The 23,707-nt window shown below is 45.6% G+C and overlaps 1 protein-coding gene across 1 annotated transcript in view; it reads right to left on the reverse strand.

Moving 5' to 3' along the window:
- The window catches only part of LOC124555266 (ras-related protein Rab-3), a 376,167-nt gene that overhangs the window by 235,370 nt on the left and 117,090 nt on the right, over positions 1–23,707 (reverse strand). Inside the window, exon 2 of the mRNA XM_047129135.1 lies at positions 9,422–9,646. Within this exon, the coding sequence (XP_046985091.1) occupies positions 9,422–9,646 (225 nt within the window). The remainder of the gene's footprint in view (positions 1–9,421; positions 9,647–23,707) is intronic.

The following is a 23,707-nucleotide window of genomic DNA, read 5'->3' on the forward strand; positions in this document are numbered from 1 at the left end:
TACATAAACCCGCCAAGGTCGCTGATGTTCCATTTTTCGCAGCCATCGTGGCTTTTCCGTTGCCCAATAGTGCATATTATGCCGGCTTACGTTACCGCTGTTGGTGAATAACGCTTCGTCGCTAAATAGAACGCGTGCAAAAAATCTGTCATCATCCCGTAATTTCTCTTGTGCCAGTGACAGAATTGTACAAGACGTTCAAAGTCGTCGCCATGCAATTCCTGGTGCATAGAAATATGGTATGGGTGCAATCGATGTTGATGTAGCATTCTCAACACCGACGTTTTTGAGAGTCCCGCCCGTTGGACATTTTGATCACAATAGCCATACATCAACACGTTATCGATCTTTTCCGCAATTGATAAACGGTCCATTTTAACACGGGCAATGCAACACGAAGCAAATACCTTCCGCACTGGCGGAATGTTACGTGATACCACGTAGTTATGCGCTTGTGGCTATTACAGCGCCATCTATCACAAAGCGAAAAAAGTGGTCCAACTAAAACATTCGTATTTCTTTACTTACTACAAGAATATGTAATAAAAATGGGGCTTCCTATTTAAAAAAGCGTAGTTGATATCCGTTTGACCTATGGCAGCGCCATCTAGCGGGCCAACCATAGCGCCCTCTGGTTTCCCCCTTGAAGCTAGACGAGTTTCGTTCTTTGTAGTTTTTTCGTTTGATGCTAATTTCATGAGATATTTGGCCTGGGCACTATCAATGTACCACCTTCTATATGTTAATTTCACGAAGTGTACAAATAGTTCAAATTCCCTGATCGACAGAACTTGAAATATTTTCGCTCGTGCTTCTACAGAAGGAAGACTGTTTGGCCCAAGGTAATGTGAGAAGTACATAAATAATGGCATAGCCTGTACTTCCAGAAAACCTTCGCCCTTCCCATTAACTACGTCCGTCTGATCGGCTCCTTTCTCTCCCACCGTCCTTCCTACGTCACCATTCATAACACCGACTCCTACACCTTTTTCCCCTCCGCCGGTGTGCCCCAAGGCTCCATCCTCTCCCTCCTTCTGTACCTTTTGTATACGGCGGACATGCCGCCGCCGTCACCCCCCGTCCGCCTCCTCCAGTTTGCCGATGACACCGCCTTCCTTGCCATTGTCCCCACGCTGCAGCGCTCCCAACACCTTCTCCAATCCCATCTTCACCGGTTCACCGCTTGGTGCAACCAGTGGTTGCTCAAGGTCAATCCCTCCAAAACCCAGGCGATCATTGTAGGCAAAACCACCCCTTCCTTCCGCCTCCTTGATTTCTATCTCACCATCTATGGCCGTCCTATCGCCCTCACTCCCACCCTTAAGTACCTTGGCGTCACCCTCGACCGTCGCCTCTCCTGGACTCCCCATCTCCGGATAATCCAAGCCAAGGCACGCTCCCGACTCTGTCTCCTCACGCTCCTTTCCGGCCGTACGTGGGGTCTGGACCCCTCCACCATCCTCCACACCTATAAATCCCTCATCCGCCCTATCCTTTGTTACGCCCATCCGGCCTGGATCTCCGCCCCCCCTTCCTTTTATAAATCCCTCCAAATCCTTGAACGCCATGCTCTCCGCCTCGTCTATCGCATCCGTCTCCCCTCCCCCACGTGGATCCTGTATGATCTCATCCCCTTCCACGACCTCCTCCTCTTCCTTGAAAGGATACGGATCCTGTACACCTCCCGCAAACTCGATCCTCCTCATCTGCTTGTCTCACCAATCCTCTCCCACCCCCGCCCGCTGCCGCGCCTGTATTCCCACGTCCCACCCGGTCTCCATCTCTCTACCCTCCTTACCCTCTCCCAAGGTGGCTTCCGCCAGCTCCCCCTCCCTGATGATGTCCTCCTCCCCTCCATCTACCCCTTCTATCAACTTTGATCCTCCCCCCCCACTTCCTGTGGCCTTTCCTTTAGGCACCCTCCCTCCCTTCTCTTCCCTTCCCTTCTCTTTCCTTTCCCCCTCGTCCCCTCCTTCCTCCCCTCTTCCCCCGGGCTTCCCCTCCCCCTTCCTCCCTCCCCCTCTCTCCTCTGCCCATGGCATCTCTGCTCTCCCCTCTCCCATTCCCCTTCCTCCTCCTCCTCTCTTGGCAGGTCCCCGGACTCGCACACGCTCAGTGAACATTCGCGCGCCAGAGATCATCGCCCTCAGTGTTACGTGTGTGTGCCTTCGTTTGTGTGTAGTGTTGTTCGCCGTCACGCCACCACCGTTCATGTGCCGTCGCCATCATCCATGTTATGTGCACCGTGTCGCCTAGTGTTAGTGATGTTTCTCGTCCAGCGTGAACGGCTCCATGTTTTTTTCGATTTTTAGTGTGTACCTTTCTTGCCCACCGTTTCGACTGTCTTCTCTGTGCCACCTTTATGTACTACTTGTTGTCAAACTCAAGGCTGAAGAGCGGCGTATTGTGCTGCTGACAGCCCGCTTTTGTATAAGGTATTTAAAATCACAATAAAGAAAAAAAAACAAAAAAAATACTTCCAGATTGGTCGGGAAAGTGGAAACATATACTTCTTTCTCGGTCAGTACTGGTAACACGTGTATGTGCTCGCCTCGTAAGTAAAGTATGCCTAATTTTTATATTTATATCTCCATTGTCACCCATTCGATATAGTTGTGCAGTTAAAATGTATTGTGACTAAATCTCCCTTAAAACCACGGTCAGACGTTGGTCATCTCCTTTAAAATCATGCTCAAATGTTTGTCACCCTAAAATAATTCTACTCTACAGGAAACTCCAGAAATGTCTCAAGTTGGGGATGAAACTCGTTAGAATCACCCGCAGCATCTTCTTCGACCAGCGACCCTGGTTAAAGGAGTATGTTGATCTCAATACCTAGCAGAGGTCTCTCGTGACGTGTGATTTTGAAAAAGATTTTTATAAATTAATGAATAATCTAACTTTCGACAAAACCAAGGAAAGTTAGAACCCACCGCGAAATTCATTTAGTTTACCGTGGGGATGGGCGTTATAGTGCATGAGATTACTTCATGAAGCCAAATTTTAAGCGGGTCACAATCTTCAATGAAGATCTAGTCACTGAGCAGATGGCTAAGGTTTCAGAAGAGTTCACGAAGCCTGTTTATATCGGCATGTGCGTTCTTGGCGTATTCGAACTCCACTTGTGTCTGTTCCACTACGGGTTTGCTAAACCAAACTTCACTGATGTCAAGGTACTTTATATCGATACAGATAGTTTCATAAACTAGGTCAAAAGCTGTGATCCATATGAAGCAATTAGATTCAATACCAAGGAATTTAACACGTCTGGAGATGTGGCCGATAATCCTTACGCTTTAACACCACAGAACAAAAAGGTTATCCTCCTGATGACAGACGATGTAAATGGCTTGCATATTATGGAGTTTGTAGCGCACAGATACAAAATGTATGCATACCATATAGATGCAGGCGCCACCAGAAAACAGGCTGAGGGACTGCACCATGCCGCCTCACACGCTCTACTAAACGAAAACTACAAGAGGAGCCTGCTTGGTGTTGATTTATCTCCTCATATTGTGCAGGAAGTACTCTTTCGATCATTCGGCGTTGAGGTGCACATTGCAGTGCAACTGGAAGTCTGTCTGTCGCGAAATGATGACTAAAACTTCACTTGTGCAAATGAGATCGGGACCCTCCCGTTCTCTCACTATTCGCTCGAGAATAAATGAGCGTACCTGTGAGCGTGTGTGTGTGTGTGTGAGTGTGTGTGTGTGTGTGTGTGTGTGTGTACACAGGATGTTACAAAAAGGTACGGCCAAAATTTCAGGAAACATTCCTCACACACAAATAAAGAAAAGATGTTATGTGGACATGGGTCCGGAAACGCTTAATTTCCATGTTAGAGCTCATTTTAGTTAGTTTCGTCAGTATGTACTGTACTTCCTCGATTCACCGCCAGTTGGCCCAATTGAAGGAAGGTAATGTTGAGTTTGGTGCCTTTACAAGTACGACACAACATGTGGTTCATGCACGATGGAGCTTCTGCACATTTCAGTCGAAGTGTTCGTACGCTTCTCAACAACACATTCGGTGGCCGATGGATTGGTAGAGGCGGACCAATTCCACGGCCTCCAGGCTCTCCTGACCTCAACCCTCTTGACTTTCATTTATGGGGGCATTTGAAAGCTCTTGTCTACGCAACCCCGGTACCAAATGTAGAGACTCCTCGTGCTCGTATTGTGGACGGCTGTGATACAATACGCCATTCTCCAGGGCTGCATCAGCGCATCAGGGATTCCATGCGATGGAGGGTGGATGCATGAATCCTCGCTAACGGAGGACATTTTGAAAATTTCCTGTAACGAAGTGTTTGAAGTCACGCTGGTACGTTCTGTTGGTGTGTGTTTCCATCCCATGATTAATGTGATTTGAAGAGAAGTAATAAAATGAGCTCTAACATGAAAAGTAAGCGTTTCCGGACACATGTCCACATAACATATTTTCATTCTTTGTGTGTGAGGAATGTTTCCTGAGAGTTTGGCCGTACCTTTTTGGAACAACCTGTATATGTGTCCCTATTTGTGCCTGCAAATTGTATATATCATTATTTGTACCATCTATCTGTTACGTGGAGCCGGCCGGGGTGGCCGAGCGGTTCTAGGCGCTACAGTCTGGAATCGCGCGACCGCTACGGTCGCACTTTCGAATCGTGCCTCGGGCATGGATGTGTGTGATGTCCTTAGGTTAGTTAGGTTTAAGTAGTTCTAAGTTCTAGGGGACTGATGACCTCAGAAGTTAAGTCCCATAGTGCTCAGAGCCATTTTTTGTTACGTGGAGGTAGACACTATTGACAATACTGCATGTAGTTACCATGCATCCTTACACATCCTTCAGCCATTCTTCGCAGTGAGTCACGCACTCTTTCAAATACACCGGGTCCACTCGGACTGCGTCACATGCACTGATACACACTCCTGCAACGTCTTCACGTTGTCGATGGGTTGGGCACACACCAGTTCCTATAAACAAATGTCCCTACAGCTGGAAATCCAACGGATTCAGGTTCAGTGAACGCGAAGGCCATACCATCTCGACTAAATGCCTACGAAAAGTTACAATGAGGTACTGTCAAACGATCCGTAGAAAAGTATATGGCGCTGTATGGTGTGAAAACCACAGTCGTTGTCTTTCTGGAGGGGTAACGTTCTCCATAACCGCTGGTGATCCATCGCGCAGAAATCAGTGATACACAGCACCTGTTAATCTGTGCGGTAAAGTGTATGGCTCTATGTTTCTGTCACCGACAATTCGCGATCATACACTGAGCCGGCCGGAGTGGCCGAGCGGTTAAAGGCGCTACAGTCTGGAACCGCACGACCGCTACGGTCGCAAGTTCGAATCCTGCCTCGGGCATGGATGTGTGTGACGTCCTTAGGTTAGTTAGGTTTAAGTAGTTCTAAGTTCTAGGGGACTTATGACCACAGCAGTTGAGTCCCATAATGCTCAGAGCCATTTGAACCATTTTGAATCATACACTGATACTAAATCGGTTCTGATGCCTCAGCTCCTCGACTACTAGAGAAATTGTGTCTGTCGATATGTGCGTATTGTGGTAGTTTACTATGCATTCTGTTGTGAATCCTGCTGCATCTGTAACTAAAAGACAGGCCGTAAAATGTAGATCTTCAACGGTCCATAACTGAACAGGTATTACTTTGCGGAAACATAATTATTGGAACTTTTCTTCCAGTTTTGAACAATATGTGACAGTTTCTTTAAACAGCCTGTATACAGTATGTGTTTATGATCCCGTTACTTTCTACTGTTCATAACCATATCTGAGATTCTTGTCATGGCATCAGATTCGCTGGATTCGTCAACTCGCATTCACCCTATTGTCTTCCAGAACGCATCATTTACTATGTCGCGGTATATACGCTGTTTTTAAATTTGCTGGCAGGTTAAAACGGTGCGTCTGACAGGGACTCGAACCCGGAACCCAGCCTTCGGCGGACGTTACTCTGACATCCAGCCAGGACTCATGATTCGCCCTCACAGCTTTTCTTCTTCTAGAACGTGTCTCCGACTTTCCATGATAACGATGATGATGATAATGGGTTTTGTGGCCATCAATGTATTAGTCACCCTCCAGGACGGAATTCTGTGCCTTATCAGTCTGCTCCTAGAATAAATTTCATGTGCAAGTGTGAGAACGTTTCCTTTGTTTGCGTAGCGTCTATCAGAGGTGGAACTTCAACACCAACCCGGTATTTACTCAGTAGAAGTTGAGAAACCGCCTAAAAACTAGATCGAGGCTGACCAGATCACCCGCCCATCACGTGAGGCTTGCCTCCCCGTATCCTATAAGCGGTGCGTTAACGTGGTAGGCTATCAGGGCGTTTCGCGACTTTGTCTGTCTAGTGAGACTATCACTGTTCGAAGAAAGGATATCATGGAGAAATAGTTTAGCCTTAGCCTATGAGATTTTTGCTAGGTTCAGATAGGTACTGGCAGACGTAAATCCGTGAAGGGGGATGACGTCGTACTTGGATAGCTCAATCGGTAAGAAAAGCTCTTGCGAAATGAAAAGTTCTTGATTTGAGTCTTCGTCAGGCACACAAGTGTTAATCTATGAGGAAGTTTCATTTCCTTACACGCTAAGATTTACCTTCGGCTATGCAACAAAACAACCACCTTAAATCTCGTTTCAAGAAGGAAATAAAAAGTTACCGAAGCTGCGGTGGTGGTATTTAATACTTTCGCTGTCATTGGGACGTATGTGCCCCACGACAGATTATCAGCGATCCAATGAGATTCTGCTGCGTGTTGTTGCCATGTACCATTTGTCAAACTGATTTGCGCAAAAACCGTTTCGCATCACATCACACACAGGAAGATCGATGTGGTTATCACATGAGACATTCGAATTTGTATGTAATGATAAAGACCTTTCTATATCAAGTAATAGGCCGAAATTTCATATATGATCATTGATACGATCCAAGTGCTTTTCTGAAAATATACAGCGTGATTCCATGATGATGTTAAACATTTTCGTGGTTAGATAAAAGTAAATGTATCAGTTTGAGGCAAGAGACCCTGGTCCGAAAACGACCGAATGGAAAGTTATAATTGTGCGCAAGACCCCTGTCGAGTCTGAAGAGTGTCTGCCTGCGATACTGTTCAAAAGACACAGGGGATTTTAGAACGGGTACGACAGAACTTTGTGCGTTGATGCGATGGGTGCAGAGACGCTATAGGCGTCTGAACAACTATTGTAACTGTAGCAGCTTGCGAAACTTGTGTGCGTAAATGGAATTCATTATTATTGAAACGTAAACTTAGAATTTTCGGTCGCTATGACAACAAATTACGTGCGCTGTTACTAGTTCTTCAACAGAGGAAATTATCTGAGAGTATTGGGGAGTATTCAGCGGGAATTCTGTGCGTCACGGTCAGGGTTCGGATGTTGGGGCCCATAGTTCGAGCGCTGCGTGAGGCTATGGCCGAACATGAACAGATTTTCGTTTATACCTTTCGATTAAGTCGTTTCAGAACTAGATCGCTTACCTGAAATTGATACATTTACTCTTCCCCATCATATCTGAAAGTCTGTAACAGCATCGGGGAATCATCATGTGTATCATAAGTGGAAATACATGTTGATAGTTCATTCGCTATCACTGGGTCATACTGTTTCCATGTCAAAATACTAATGGGACCCATTTGTCCCACCCCTCCCTTCGTTGGAAAACAGAGTGAAATATTTTTTCACATTGTTACTTTTGACGATAACTTAATTAAAATAACCACACGTCAATGTCTTTCACTCAGAGAAAAGGAATGGTAGTGAAAACGTTACAGTAGCCTTAAATGACCCAATGAAACTACGAATAATCTAGCAATAAAATGAAATGGTTTAAATTTCTGCTCTAAAAATACATCGTCTCTTCTCTGGCTTCTTATTTGTTACTTATGACTATTTGCGCACTGGCTACGCGATACTGAGCGTTGCAAACTACACTACTGGCCATTAATATTGCTACACCACGAAGATGACGAACTACAGACGCGAAATTTAACCGACAGGAAGAAGATGCTGTGATAAGCCAATGATTAGCTTTTCAGAACATTCACACAAGGTTGGCGCCGGTGGCGACACCTACAACGTGGTAACATGAGGGAAATTTCCAACCGATTTCTCATACACAAACAGCAGTTGACCGGCGTTGCCTGGTGAAACGTTGTTGTGTTGCCTCGTGTAACGAGGAGAAATGCGTACCATAACGTTTACGACATTGATAAAGGTCGGATTGTAGCCCTCTCGCGATTGCGGTTTATCGTATCGCGACATTTCTGCTCGCGTTGGTCGAGATCCAACGACTGTTAGCAGAATATGGAATCGGTGGGTTCAGGAGGGTAATACGGAACACCGTGCTGGATCCCAACGGCCTCGTATCACTAGCAGTCGAGATGATAAGCATCTTATCCGCATGGTTATAACGGATCGTGCAGCCACGTCTCGATCAATGAGTCAACAAATGTGGACGTTTGCAAGACAACAACCATCTGCACGAACAGTTCGACGACGTTTGCAGCAGCATGGACTATCAGCTTGGAGGCCATGGCTGCGGTTACCCTTGACGCTGCATGACAGACAGGAGTGCCTGCGATGGTGTACTCAACGACGAACCTGGGTGCACGAATGGCAAAACGTCATTTTTTCTGATGAATCCAGGTTCTGTTTACAGCATCACGATGGTCGCATCCGTGTTTGGCGACATCGCGGTGGACGCACATTGGAAGCGTGTATTCGTCATCGCCATACTGGCGTATCACCCGGCGTGAAGGTATGGGGTGCCATTGGTTACACGTCTCGGTCACCTCTTGTTCGCATTGACGGCACTTTGAACAGTGGACGTTACATTTCAGATGTGTTACAACCCGTGGCTTTACCCTTCATTCGATCCCTACGAAACCCTACATTTCAGCAGGATAATGCAGGACCGCATGTTACAGGTCCTGTACGGGCCTTTCTGGATACAGAAAATGTTCGACTGCTGCCCTGGCCAGCACATTCTCCAGATTTCTCACCAACTGAAAACGTCTGGTCAATGGTGGCCGAGCAACTGGCTCGTCACAAAACGCCAGTCACTACTCTTGAAGAACTGTGGTATCGTGTTGAAGCTGCATGGGCAGCTGTACCTGTTCACGCCATCCAAGCTCTGTTTGACTCAATGCCCAGGCGTATCAAGGCCGTTATTACGGCCAGAGGTGGTTGTTCCGGGTACTGATTTCTCAGGATCTATGCACCCAAATGCGTGAAAATGTAATCACATGTCAGTTCTAGTATACTATATATGTCCAATGAATTCCCGTTTATCATCTGCATTTCTTCGTGGTGCAGCAATTTTAATGACCAGTAGTGTACGCAAAGCAGAGCAAAAGCACTGGTAGAAATGTTACGTCGTGTACTCACCCATATCTGCAGCTTGACACGCTTGTCATGGCGGAACACCGTCTTCACTTTGAAGTCGATGCCGACCGTCGAGACGAAGGCCGATGTGAACGAGTCATCGGCATACCGAAACAGGAAGGACGTCTTGCCCACGCTACTGTTGCCGATGATGAGCAGCTTGAACATGTAGTCGAAGTTCTGGTCGGCGGCATCTTTCTGCCACTTAGGGTCTTGCCCGCCAGCCATCTGCACACACAAAGCGACACCACGTCTTTAGACTTACCTCACAGAGCTGATGCACCTTTCTCGCTCTAATGGTAATTTTTTAAATAATTTCTTCCTGCTGTGTTACAAAATCTGTACAAAATCATTAAGTTAGATAAATCCACAGTGAGGAGGTGTATAACGTTTTATGAAACAAGAATACATAACATACAGTCCTAAAAGGTTCGAGAATGGATTAATAAAAATAAAGAAGAGTTAACATGATGGTTTAGGTGCTCTACATAATCTCCCCTCAGATGAGTACAATCCGTACAACGTTTGTATAACCGTGTGAAACTATCTGAAAAGCTATTCCTCGGAATGTTGTTCAACTCGCGCTTCGCAGTGGTCCGACTGTCGGTCATGTCGTAAGAGCGTTGACCCTTCACGTGAATTTCTGTACTTTGTTGCTTTGTGGTAAGTTAGTCACGTCGCCCGTGATGATTTTCTCCTGAAAGGAACTGTCCACGTTTTGCATGTGAATAAAGGTGCGGCAGACATCTAGGTGTCATTTTGTTCGGGATTGGAAGTGTGAAGCACAAACTCTGCACACACTTTTCTCTTCTTCAAGACATTGTGGAGTACGTTTTGAACACTTGATTTACAGCGACGTGTGACACATCAACGTTGACACACTACGGCCTCACGTCCACTACTTAACACTGCCTGCTCACAACTCACTGGTCGAATGCAAGTATGTTGTTTACAGTTGACAGTTCAAACTGCCACCGTTGTTACTGCGCTGATATCACGTATGTGTTTTCTTCGTGCAATATAATTACAAATCAACAATGTTCGGAAATTTTCCTTTACTTGTACTCTGAAACATTGCTTCTTGCCGAATTTCATTATTCTATGTCCAAGGGGAGTACCCTATCATTTATGATGAATAATTTTGCGAGTTTTTAAATATGTGACTTAAGTGGCCGTATCTTTTTATTGCAGTGACTTCGATGTTCACTTTTTTTTTTACATCGCCGAGGGACCGTAGCCCTTAGTATTTAACATAAATTTGAACTTGGTATGTTTAGGCCTTCCTGAGAAACAGGGGTCTTAGCAAGTCAGACGCACGGGCAGGCAGACCGACGGGCAACACGGCGATGCTGCCAGGGTTCCGTTGTTAGTGACAGAGGTACGGAGCCCTAGAATGAGGTATCCTAATGTTCCTTACACACATCCTAAGTGAATTTGTGCTTATGGGTGTGGAATGAGTCATAAAATCTCATCCATATTTCCGTTTACATAGTAATATTAAAAAATGCGCATACGCACACTACTGGCCATTAAAATTGCTACACCACGAAGATGACGTGCTACAGACGCGAAATTTAACCGACAGAAAGAAGATGCTGTGATATGCAAATGATTTGCTTTTCAGAGCATTCACACAAGGTTGGCGCCGGTGGCGACACCTACATCGTTCTGACATGAGGAAAGTTTCCAACCGATTTCTCATACACAAACAGCAGTTGACCAGCGTTGCCTGGTGAAATGTTGTTGTGATGCCTCGTGTAAGGGGAAGAAATGCGTACCATAACGTTTCCGACTTTGATAAAGGTCGGATTGTAGCCTATCGCGCTTGCGGTTTATCGTATCGCGACATTGCTGCTCGCGTTGGTCGAGATCCAATGACTGTTAGCAGAATACGGAATCGATGGGTCCAGGAGGGTAATATGGAACGCCGTGATGGATCCCAACGGCCTCGTATCACTAGCAGTCGAGATGACAGGCATCTAATTTTTTCGGATGAATCCAGTTTCTGTTTACAGCATCATGATGGTCGCATCCGTGTTTGGCGACATCGTGGTGAACGCACATTAGAAGAAGCGTGTATTCGTCATCGCCATACTGGCGTATCACCCGGCGTGATGGTATGGGGTGCCGTTGGTTACACGTGTCGCTCACCTCTTGTTCGCATTGACGACATTTCGAACAGTGGACGTTACATTTCAGATGAGTTACGACCTGTGGCTCTCCCCTTCATTCGATCCCTTCGAAACCCTACATTTCAGCAGGATAATGCACGAACGCATGTTCCAGATCCTGTACGGGCGTTTCTGGATACAGAAAGGCCCGTGGCCAGCACATTCTGCAGATCTCTCATCAACTGAAAACGTCTGGTCAATGGTGGCCGAGCAACTGGCTCGTCACAATACGCCAGTCACTACTCTTGATGAACTGTGGTATTGTGTTTAAGCTGCATGGGCAGCTGTACCTGTACACGCCATCAAAGCTCTGTTTGACTCAATGCCCAGGCGTATCGAGGCCGTTGTTACGGCCAGAGGTGGTTGTTCTGGGTACTGATTTCTCAGGATCTATGCACCCAAATAGCGTGAAAATGTAATCTCATGTCAGTTCTAGTATAATATATTTGTCCAATGAATACTCGTTTATCATATGCATTTCTTCTCGGTGTAGGAATTTGTACGGCCAGTAGTATATACACCGATGGGGCAGAACATTGTGACCACCGACTTACTATTGATTTAAACTCGCCCAGGCGATAGCAGCGTCACTTGAAGAGGAATGACTGCTAGTGAGACGCAAGCACGATGCATGTAGTAGCAGCGAGTTTGCTGCCCGTGTCTAGAACGGGGAAGGTCGTAAAGTGTACGACTTGGCAGGTGTTCGAGGACGTCGCGGGCTCGGCGGCCACCCCTCATGACAGATGTCGGACGTCATACGCTGGGCAGACAGGAAAAACAGGACAGGCGGCGAAATTTGGCGGAACTAATATCAGATTTTAGTGCTGGGCAGAGTACAAATGTGACTGAAGACAGTGCACTGAGTACACACTCCTAAAGACGGCATCCGCAGCCGACGACTCGTGGCTGTGCCAACCACAATATAGGTAACCAGGACTGAAATGGACACATGGCCATCGGCACTGCACGTTGGCGTAGTGGCAGCGCGTTGCATGTTCTGATGAATCTGGTTTCCGTCTTCACCATGCCAATAGGAGGGCGCCAATCCGTCATCTTCCAGCTCCTTGACACCTGTACTACGGGACGGAGACAAGTTGGCTGTGGCTCCATTATGCCCTGGAGAACGTTTGCGTGGTAATCCGTGGGTGCAGTGGAGCTTGTGCAAGGCACCACTACGGCCAAGGAGTATCGCACACTGGTTGCATAGAACCGCGCGACTGCTACGGTCGCAGGTTCGAATCCTGCCTCAGGCATGGATGTGTGTGATGTCCTTAGGTTGGTTAGGTTTGAGTAGTTCTAAGTTCTAGGGGACTGATGACCACAGATGTTAAGTCCCATAGTGCTCAGAACCATTTGAACCATTTTGAACTGGTTGCATACTACGTACTCCCCTTCATGACAATCATGTTTCCCAATAGCAGTAGCATTTTCCAACAAGATAATGCGTCATGTCACAAGGCCAGGAGTGTGATGGAGTGGTTTGAGTAACACAGTGGCGATTTCCAATTGGCATGATGGCCCCCCAAGTCACCATATCTGAACACTATCGAACACATCTGGGATGTGTTTGAACGTGGCGTCAGAGTTCATCGCCCCCCCCCCCCCACTCCCCAACCCGTAATTTACGTGAATTAAGTGACTTTTAAGTGCAGATGTGGCGCCAGCTCCCTCCAGCGACCTACCGAGGCCCCACAGCTTCCAAGCCACGGTGCGTCACCGCTGTTATCCGTGCCAAAGGTGACACACTGGCTATTTGGTGGGTGGTCATAACCTTCTGGCTGATCACTGTACAAAAGTTGTGTACGATAATTCCTAGGCAGTTGCAGCCAAGCATCACCATAAAGATTTAAAGTCACCAGCTTTGGTCCAAAGAGGTGTACATTATTCAGGAACACAAATTTTCAATAACTTGCCGGCAACCATAAAAGGTTTTGCTAAAAGTTTAGTTTAAGTGGAGCCTGAAGTATTTATTAGTAGCCAACGTCTACCCCATTCACTAATTTCTTAGTAGAATCGATTCATGTGTATCTTATCAATCACATCAAATAATTTGAGCGTTACGTAAAAACTGACTTCCGCATGTCTTCAGTGCAGTATTGTAAGCAATGTAAATAAGTGTGGTTTTCCCCCATCTTTCTCACAGTTGAATTCCAAAAAATTACGAGGGTTATTCCAAAAGTAAGGTCCGATTCGCCGTAACTATTGAAATTTGGCGCCAATGACAAAACACGCATGCGCGCCGACTCCCGGCAAGCCTTGCGCGTCAAACGCCGCCATTCGCTTTGTTACTGTTGCTGAGTGTAGTTCACAGTGTCACTTTACAATGTTTAAGACAATTGATCAGCCCGCCGATTGTGAAGTAAGGGCAGTGATACGGTTTTTGTCTGCAAGAAACAATTCAGCGGCGGAAATCCATCGGCAGATTACTGAAGTGTACGGTCCTAACATAATGAGCGACAGTAAAGTGCGCAAGTGGGTGCGAGCTTTTAATGAAGGACGGGATAATGTGCACGATGAACCACGGTGTGGCCGACCATCAGTGATTTCAGACGATTTGGTCAATGCGGTTGACAAAAAAATTCGTGAAGATCGCCGATTCACTATTACAGACGTAGACATGCATTTTCCGAATGTGAGTAGAACAACTTTGTACAGAATTGTGTCTGAACATTTGAAGTTTCACAAATTGTGTGCCCGTTGGGTTCCCAGGCTGCTTACTGAGCCCCAACGAATGAAAAGAATGGCTTTTGCTCTTGATTTTTTGGAGCGATATCATAAGGAAGGTGACAGTCTTTTAGACAATGTTGTCACAGGGGATGAGACATGGGTTTCTCACATCACTCCAGAGTCTAAACGTCAGTCAATGCAATGGCGTCACACGTCATCGCCAGTCAAGGTCAAGGCAAAGCAGACAATCTCAACACGTAAGGTTATGGCGACTGTGTTCTGGGATAGACGTGGAGTATTGTTAGTCGACTTTATGGAGAGAGGAACAACGATTAATAAAGCCGCCTACTGCGCTACCCTGACTAAACTTCGACGTGCAATCCAGAATAAGCGACGTGGTCTTTTGTCGTCTGGAATCTTGTTGTTGTATGACAATGCCAGACCCCACACTGCAAATGAAACGCAAGCTCTGATCAAGAAATTTGGATGGGAACAGATGGACCATCCTCCTTACAGTCCGGACCTGGCGCCAAGTGATTTCCACCTGTTCCGTTACTTAAAGGAGTTTCTCGGCGGCAAGCGCTTCGACACAGATGATGAAGTGAAAGAAGCAGTTAAGGACTGGTTATCGTCACAGGCGGCCGATTTCTATAACATGGGCATTCAAAAGCTTGTTGAACGATGTGACAAATGTTTAAATAAGTATGGAAGTTATGTAGAAAAATAGATGAAGATGTAAGGAATGTAAATAAAACAATTGTTTTGAAAAAACATTTTAGTTTTGATTTTTTTTTTATAACCGGACCTTACTTTTGGAATAACCCTCGTATATTTGTGGTGATTAGTTTGGACTACATTGTCCATTTTCAAACCGTAGCCTTCGTTGTAAACGTTGACATACATTTCCACAAGTGCACACATGTGTAATAGCCATAAATGGCAATAATGCTTATACAAGATCCAATAACTTCACTAAGACCACAAATGACAGCTCTCTGCACTTGCTCCCATTTCACAAACTCTCAAAAATGTCCGGCGTGATGGCACCTTCCACCACAAGAACTCACCGGCGGAAAAGACGACGACGTCGACCGACAAAGTCGAGGACGGACAAGCAGACAGACGAGCTGGTGGCGAATTTCCCCACCTGCGGGTAGCCAGAATCTCCCATCGACTGTGGGGGAGACCGACCGCAAGCGGGAGGGCGGGAAAAACTGCCTGTTCCCAAGCAGACGCAGGAGCAGCCGACGGACTACGTACGCGCTGCAATGCGGGACGTAGCTGGCGAAGCAACTGTGCATCCCAAAACCGTCACGGCGGCAGAAAAGGTTGCATTTGCTGCCTTGTTGCAGAGAAGGAGTAGGCCTGCCGGCAGCTGCGGCAACTGCGTGTAGAACTTGTTCGTGACCTCCGAGCACAAGAATCGGAGGCTGTTTGAAGTCTTCGTGTTCAAACATTTTCTTAAGCATCTGACTGCGAATAATTTATTGTCGAAGTCGCATTTCGGGCTCCTTAAGGGTTTAGATATAAAGAAGGCTATTTACACGTACAGTGAGAATTTACTTAATTCATTAGGTAACAAAATAGCGGCTACTGGCATCTACTGCGACCTGCCAAAGGCCTTTGACTGTGTGAATCACAGCATTCCCGTCAGTAAATTAGAATATTATGGTGTCACTAGCAGTTCTGCAAAATGGTTCGAGTATTATCTAACTAACAGGAAACAAACGGTGTCGTTGCAAAATGCCTGTGGAGTACGCATCTGACTGGGGATTAATTTCGTGATGTGTTCCTCAAGGTTCAATCTTGTGCCTGTTGAATTTTCTTTTGTATATTAAAGTCTCTCATCTGTTACACTGCCAGATGCTAAGTCTGTCTTGTCTGCAGATGATACAAACATAAAATAAATAGCAATTCAAGCACAGATTTAGAAATGGCTGCAAATCAAATTTTCTTTGACAGTATTTAACGGTTGAAAACTAATTCACTGTCTCTGAAGTTTGTAAATACCCACTATATGCAGTTCAGAAACTGTAAGAGATTTCCTTCCAGCGTGTGTAAAACTTCTGAAGGCATGCAGACAGAAGATCTTAACAGTGTTAAATTTCTGGGAATACAAGTCGATAATAAATTCAGTTGAGAAAGGCATATCACACAACTGCTGAAGTGCTTAAGCATGTCTGTATTTGCAGTGCTAATGATGTCAGTTGTAGGAGATACAAATATTAAAAAAATGCATACTTGACTTACTTTCATCCTGTTATGTCATATGGGATCGTATTCTGGGGTAACTCGTCAAACCGAGCAGAAGTTTCAGCATGCAAAAGCGTGTAATAAGACTCATTTGTGGTGTAAATGCAAAACCACCATGTAGAAACCTGTTTAAGGAACTGGGTATTCTAGTCACTGAATCTCAATAAATTAAGGCCTTAATGAAATTTGTTGCAAATAATATGTCTCTATTTCCATCCAATAGCTCAACACATAGTATCAAAACTAGGAGTAAGAACAATCTACATAAACACATAAAATCCCTTACCTTTGCCTAAAATATTCCTCATTCAGACAATGAATTAATTCTATAAATATTAGCAGTTCCAGTTTACTCTATTGTATTCACATATCTTGACAATCTCCGGACAAATGATCAGGGGACACTCAAATGTTCCATACTTTTGTGTTATACTTTCTGACATGTTCCACACCCACGAGCATCATCTCAATGTTGGGCCTATGGAAAGAAAACCGATTCTAATCTATCCCAATCCAGTTGCACACGTAAGTTATCTGTAGGCCTGTTTGGCGAGGAAGTCAAGGTGCATGAGACTGGGATCTGTCAGCTGGATGATATTTTCTTAGATTTATCAGCACACAAGTCTGACTGCAGATAGGGTATTAACGCTTAAGGCATATCCTGCAGTTTCAAAACTGCACACAACTATCTTACGGATTGTAGTGTGAATTAGGAAGCTGGGACATTTGCCCTGCTATTTCAATGTTTCCTGTTAATTATACAAATATCAGATTAGACTAATTTGGGATGTAGCGATGTACCTAACAGACAGATCCAACATCAAGTCACTAAATAGCTCGTTGTTCTACGTGTGTAATAATGTTGAACGATGTATAACTCGGCGATTTTTCGGACCAAAAGCCGTGCGACGCGTTACGTTACACACAAGATGAAAACGTGTCTCTATTAGTACCTGGATACTTTTTAATCATATACAGTTTATGTGAAAAATTTTTACAACCTGTTCGCTGCAGCCACCAAGAGACGCGCTGCGACGTGTTCTTTACCACCCTCCAGTGCGTGTCCCAGATAACGCTGAGTGCCAGCTGCTGCCATATGCTCATGAGGTTAACGTGTGTGTGTGTGTGTGTGTGTGTGTGTGTGTACGCTTGTGCGTGCTGCAACCCAGAAATTAGTTTACTGCTGGTACATTCGTGCGCATTAATTAACGAATTATATCTCCCAACAATACATTGTTAAAACAATTAATTAACTCGTTCAGGTACTTTTGCGGAGCATACAGGGTGGTCCATTGATCGTGACCGGGTCAAATATCTCACGAAATAAGCGTCAAACGAAAAAACTACAAAGAACGAGACTTGTCTAGCTTGAAGGGGGAAACCAGATGGCGCTATGGTTGGCCCGCTAGATGGCCCTGCCATAGGTCAAACGGATATCAACTTCGTTTTTTTTTAAAATAGGAACCCCCATTTTTATTACATATTCGTGTAGTACGTAAAGAAATATGAATGTTTTAGTTGGACCACTTTTTTCGCTTTGTGATAGATGGAGCTATAATAGTCACAGATATATGGCTCACAATTTTAGACGAACAATTGTTTACAGGTAGGTTTTTTAAATTAAAATACAGAACGTAGGTACGTTTGAACATTTTATTTCGGGTGTTCCAATGTGATACATGTACCTTTGTGAACTTATCATTTCTGAGAACGCATGCTTTTACAGCGTGATTACCTGTAAATACCACATTAATGCATTAAATGCTCAAAATGATGTCCGTCAACCTCTATGCATTTGGCAATACGTGTAACGACATTCCTCTCAACAGCGAGTAGTTCGCCTTCCATAGTGTTCGCACGTGCATTGCCAATGCGCTGACGCATGTTCTCAGGCGTTGTCGGTGGATCACGATGGCAAATATCCTTCAACTTTCCCCACAAAAAGAAATCCAGGGACGTCAGATCTGGTGAACGTGCGAGCCATAGTATGGTGCTTCGACGACCAATCCACCTGTCATGAAATATGCTATTCAATACCGCTTCAACCGCACGCGAGCTATGTTCCGAACATCCATCATGTTGGAAGTACATCGCCATTCTGCCATGCAGGATACAGAGCAGCATACATAGCAAACGCCCGTTGGGCATTTTGGTCACAATAGCCACACATCAACACGACTAGTGGTTCTAGGCGCGCAGTCCGGAACCGCGGGACTGCTACGGTCGCAGGTTCGAATCCTGCCTCGGGCATGGATGTGTGTGACGTCCTTAGGTTAGTTAGGTTTAAGTAGTTCTAAGTTCTAGGGGACTGATGACCACAGAAGTTGAGTCTCATAGTGCTCGGAGCCATTTTAGCCATCAACACGATATCGACCTTTTCCGGAATTGGTAAACGGTCCATTTTAAAACGGGTAATGTATCACGGAGGAAATACCGTCCGCACTGGAGGAATGTTACGTGATACTGCGTACTTATACGTTTGTGACTATTACGGCACTATGTATCACAAAGCGAAAAAAGTGGTCCAACTAAAACATTCATATTTCTTTACGTACAACACGAATATGTAATAAAAATGGGGGTTCCTATTTAAAAATACGCAGTTCATATCCGTTTGACCTATGGAAATGCCATCTAGCGGGCCAACTATTGCGCCATCTGGTTTCCCCCTTCAAGGTAGACGAGTTTTGTTCTTTGTAGTTTTTTCGTTTGATGCTTATTTCGTGAGATATTTGGCCCGGTCACTATCAATGGACCACCCTGTATACCGTGTTAAGTTATGAGGTTTTGCGTGGAATGATTTCTCGCTTCAGATCGGCGCACAGCATTGAAGATGCAGGAAGAGGCAGTTGGCGACGGTAGTAGTGTGCGCGATCGGGTGTCAGCAGCACGAGCCGAGGCAGCAGTCGCGGGACCGGCTAGCAGTGCGGCTCCGCGCCAGAGCAGCGGCCGAGACGAATACATCGTGCCGCGTTCACATCACGTCACTGTGAGGCATCGTGCAAAGTCGGCCATCCGGGTGTGGTTACGGTGTAGACTCTTTCTATTGGAATAAGAAGTATACACTTTGTACATACTCCGGTTCGATGAGCGCTCACATCCCCTAACGTCTATCAAAGAAACTAGACCAGGCAGGGTACTCCGTTGCGCTAGTTTTTGATAACAATCAGTCTTACACACATCTGACAGTCATTGTCTAAATTGGATAGACTGGCCGGGGTGCTCTTTAGTGCCAGATCAGTCTCGATTACCCTCCAACGCTTAACAGCCAGAGGGCTTCTCTCTCAATCCCACCGGGTGACCGTTTTACATCAGCCAGTGTCGAGAGCTCACATTAGCAAGGTGTGCCCATAATTTGGCTAAATAAAATTTACCGCCTGTTTGGTAAGTAGCTCTTACTGTCATCTTTTTCACACAATTCGTACTTTTATTTCGAACACTTTCTACAGACACATATGTTTTGAAAACAACTCCTTTGCACCTATAGGGGCTTGTACAATCTACTGAATACAGAAATGGAAATGAGCGTATAGCATCTCTGGCCGGGAAGCCCCATTCGGGGAAGTTAGGCTGCCAAGTGGAAGGCTTATTTCATTCGACGCCCCACTGGGCGACTTGCGTGTCGGTGATGAGAATGAAATAATGATGAGAACAACACAAAACCTAGTCCACGAGCGAAGAAAATATTCAACCCCGGCCGGAAATCGAACCCGGCTAAGCAGGCGAACGCTGAACACAGTATTTATTCTCGAGAATTCCAGAGAACTGAAAGTTAGGTCATCAGCTAAATATGCGAACACAATGTACTTGAGAGATGAAGTGCAGCTAAATTATCTTTGTCCTACGTTTTCGGAGAGGTCATGCACATTACACTGAAGCGACAAAGAAACTGGCACACTTGCGTAATATCGTGTACAGGCCCCGCGAGCACGCAGAAGTGCCGCAACACGACGTGCCATGGACTCGACTAATGACTCAAAAAGTGCTGGAGGGAAATGACACCATGAATCCTGCAGGGATAAACCCGTAACAGTACGAAGGGTGGAAATCTCTACTGAGCAGCACGTTACAAGGCATCCCAGATATGCTCAATAATGTTCATGCCTGGGGAATTTGGTGGACAGTGGAAGTGTTTAAACTCAGGAGAGTGTTCCTGGAGCCACTCTGTAGCAATTCTGGACGTGTCGGGTGTCGCATTGTCCTGCTGGAATTGACTAATGGACACGGATGGATGCAGGTGATCAGACAGGATGCTTACGTACGCGTCACCTGTCAAAGTCGTGTGTAGACATATCAGGGGGCCCATATCACTCCAACTGCACACGCCCCACACCATTACAGAGTCTCCACCAGCTTGAACAGTCCCCTGCTGACATGCAGGGTCCATGGGTTCATGAGGATGTCTCCATACCCGTACACGTCCATCCGCTCGATACAGTTTGAAACGACACTCGTCCGACCAGGCAATTTCTTTCCAGTCATCAACAGTCGAATGTCGGTGTCGACGGGCCAAGGGAGGCGTAAAGCTTTGTGTCGTGCAGTCATCAAGGATACACGAGTAGGCCTTCGGCTCCGAAAGCCCATATCGATGATGTTTCATTGAATGGTTCGCACGCTGATACTTGTTGATGGTCAAGCACTGAAATCTGCAGCAATTTTCGAAAGGATTGCTCTTCTGTCACGTTGAACGATTATCTTCAGTCGTCGTTGGCCCCGTTCTTGCAGGATCTTTTTACGGCTGCAGCAATGATGTTTTACCGGATTCCTGATATTCACGGCACAGTCGCGAAATGGTCGTACAGGAAAATCCCCACTTCACCTCGGAGATGATGCGTCCCATCGCTCGTGCGCCGACTGTAACACCACGTTCAGAGTAACGTAAATGTTAATAACCTGCCAGTTTAGCAGCAATAACCGATCTAACAACTGCGCCAGAGATTTGTCTTATATAGGCGTTGCCGACAGCAGCGCCTTATTCTGACTTTTTAAATATCTCTGTATTTGAATACTCATGCCTATACCAGTTTCTTTGGCGCTTCAGTGTAGATGGTATGTAACATAAACGTTGCCACAAAACAGCCAGATAGGAATGGCTGACTATAGGCTGGCACGTCTACGTGCAAAACTCTTTGATTGCGCTCTGCGGCTTGAATGAGCACACAGGAACGACTTGTGGATTTTTCCTCACATAAACAACCAGGGTCGTGAAACTTCTCGCGCCATCGGCGAATGATACGAACTGCGGGAGGTACAGTGCTGCACTCGAGGTGAAAATGACGCTGCACAGTTGTAAGTTAATGGCAGCTGTTTCCACACAGGCCGTGTATCGCCATCTCGAGCCGTAGCGAACGAGCGAGTTAGCTGCACAACCGCCGTCTTATAATTGATGCGAAGGTCAATCGACAATTTCGATGCGTGGATTAAAATGAAGACCAACTGTCTATCTTCAGTTATGTAGAAGATATAGTCTTGTTAAGTCGGATTCTTGAAAAACGCTGTATAATAGCAGGTAACGAGTTGTCCATGTTTTGGTACTTGTCTAACTGAGCGGCCGGCGAGCAGCTAGTCAAAGACGCCCATATCCACCTGTTGCTGTGCTGTCTGGACACCGCCGGCCGGTGTGGCCGAGCGGTTCTAGGCGCTTCAGTCCGGAACCGCGCTGCTGCTACGGTCGCAGGTTCGAATCCTGCCTCGGGCATGGATGTGTGTGATGTCCTTAGGTTAGTTAGGTTTAAGTAGTTCTAAGTTCTAGGGGACTGATGACCGCAGATGTTAAGTCCCATAGTGCTCAGAGCCATTTGAACCATTTGTCTGGACACCTCTTCGTCTCATCAATGACACTGGAGTTGCCGAAGGTTTTCACCGCGTGTTGATGACATTTTGGGATCTATCTTTGACTCTCTCCTACCACTGCATCACCATCACCATCATCATCTTCTTCATCATCGTTCAGACACTGTTGAAACAACATCTGTGTCACACTGTTGAAGCAACATCCTTGTCTGCCTCTGGCCATCCGTAATGAATCAAAAAAGTGAGTATGATGTAACGTCCCATCGACGACGAGTTCTTCGAGTTTTATAAAGAGGGAGCACAGATTCAGCTCTTACAAGTCGCCGTAATTGTTTTACGAGCGCGAGTCCATTGTGTTAGCCGATGCCCCGCCTGTCTCAGTCGTGTCATCTGTATCACCACCTGTAACTAATACAGTCAGTGTCACTAATCTCATTTTGCAGTGTGGATATTCTGGGTCTCCCTCTTCATTTTAACCCGTGCATTTTCCTTCAAGTAGCCTATGTTCTTTGCAAAGCTATAATGTCGGATGAAAAGTCAATTCATTTTTATTGTTCTTCACTGTGTGATGACAATCAATGAACGTTAATTTCTTTTAGTACTGACTCACACGTCTCTGTTTCACTACAGGATATTTTAAAATTGGTTGCCTTGTGCTGCCACAGCACCGACTAATCGATTAACTCCACTGAAATGAGTGTGTACGAACTTCTTTGAGATGTATGGATGCTTTCTTCAACGTGTATTGAGTGTATATGTGTAAGTAAGTAAGTCTTGTAAGTCTTTTGATACTTAGTAAATTATTTACTGTGTTCCTTGACAGTTGTTCGTTCATAATTGAGATAACTGGAAGTTCCTTTCATTATGTCCTACATTGGTGATCCTCTAGAACGTGGATGAACTAGTGACAAGGGATTCAGAGCCATCACTGTTGTATTCTATTTCGAGGCCGTTTCCGACAACAGTTAAGCAGGAACATACACTAGTTTGTACGCTAACGGCTGCTACTTCGACCGCAGCTGCGCAAATAAGTCGTCACGCCAATCGGGACCTGCATCACGCCTCGCTTCCGCCAAACACTGGTTACGTGAAACTGCCACCATTTTAGTCGACAAACAGTGAATTGTTGTTTATTGAACTGCAAGTAATATTTTACAAACACAGAGTGCACTGTGACTTTGACAAAAATGCGTTAGCGCAACTACACTCTTCTCACATCAAAAATGCTGAGCATTTGCTAAATGAACAATCTATGCAGACCTGAAAGAGGCTCTAATTGAACATTATTCTCTACCGCTCCATGAACGTCTCAAAAACTTGCTCTCATCCCATAACTATGTGCATCTGAGGACATCAGAACTGCTACGGGAACTACGTTCATTTGCATGAAAAGACTTTTTGACAG

The sequence above is a fragment of the Schistocerca americana genome, chromosome X (assembly GCF_021461395.2).
Source record: "Schistocerca americana isolate TAMUIC-IGC-003095 chromosome X, iqSchAmer2.1, whole genome shotgun sequence".
Taxonomy (NCBI): domain Eukaryota; kingdom Metazoa; phylum Arthropoda; class Insecta; order Orthoptera; family Acrididae; genus Schistocerca; species Schistocerca americana.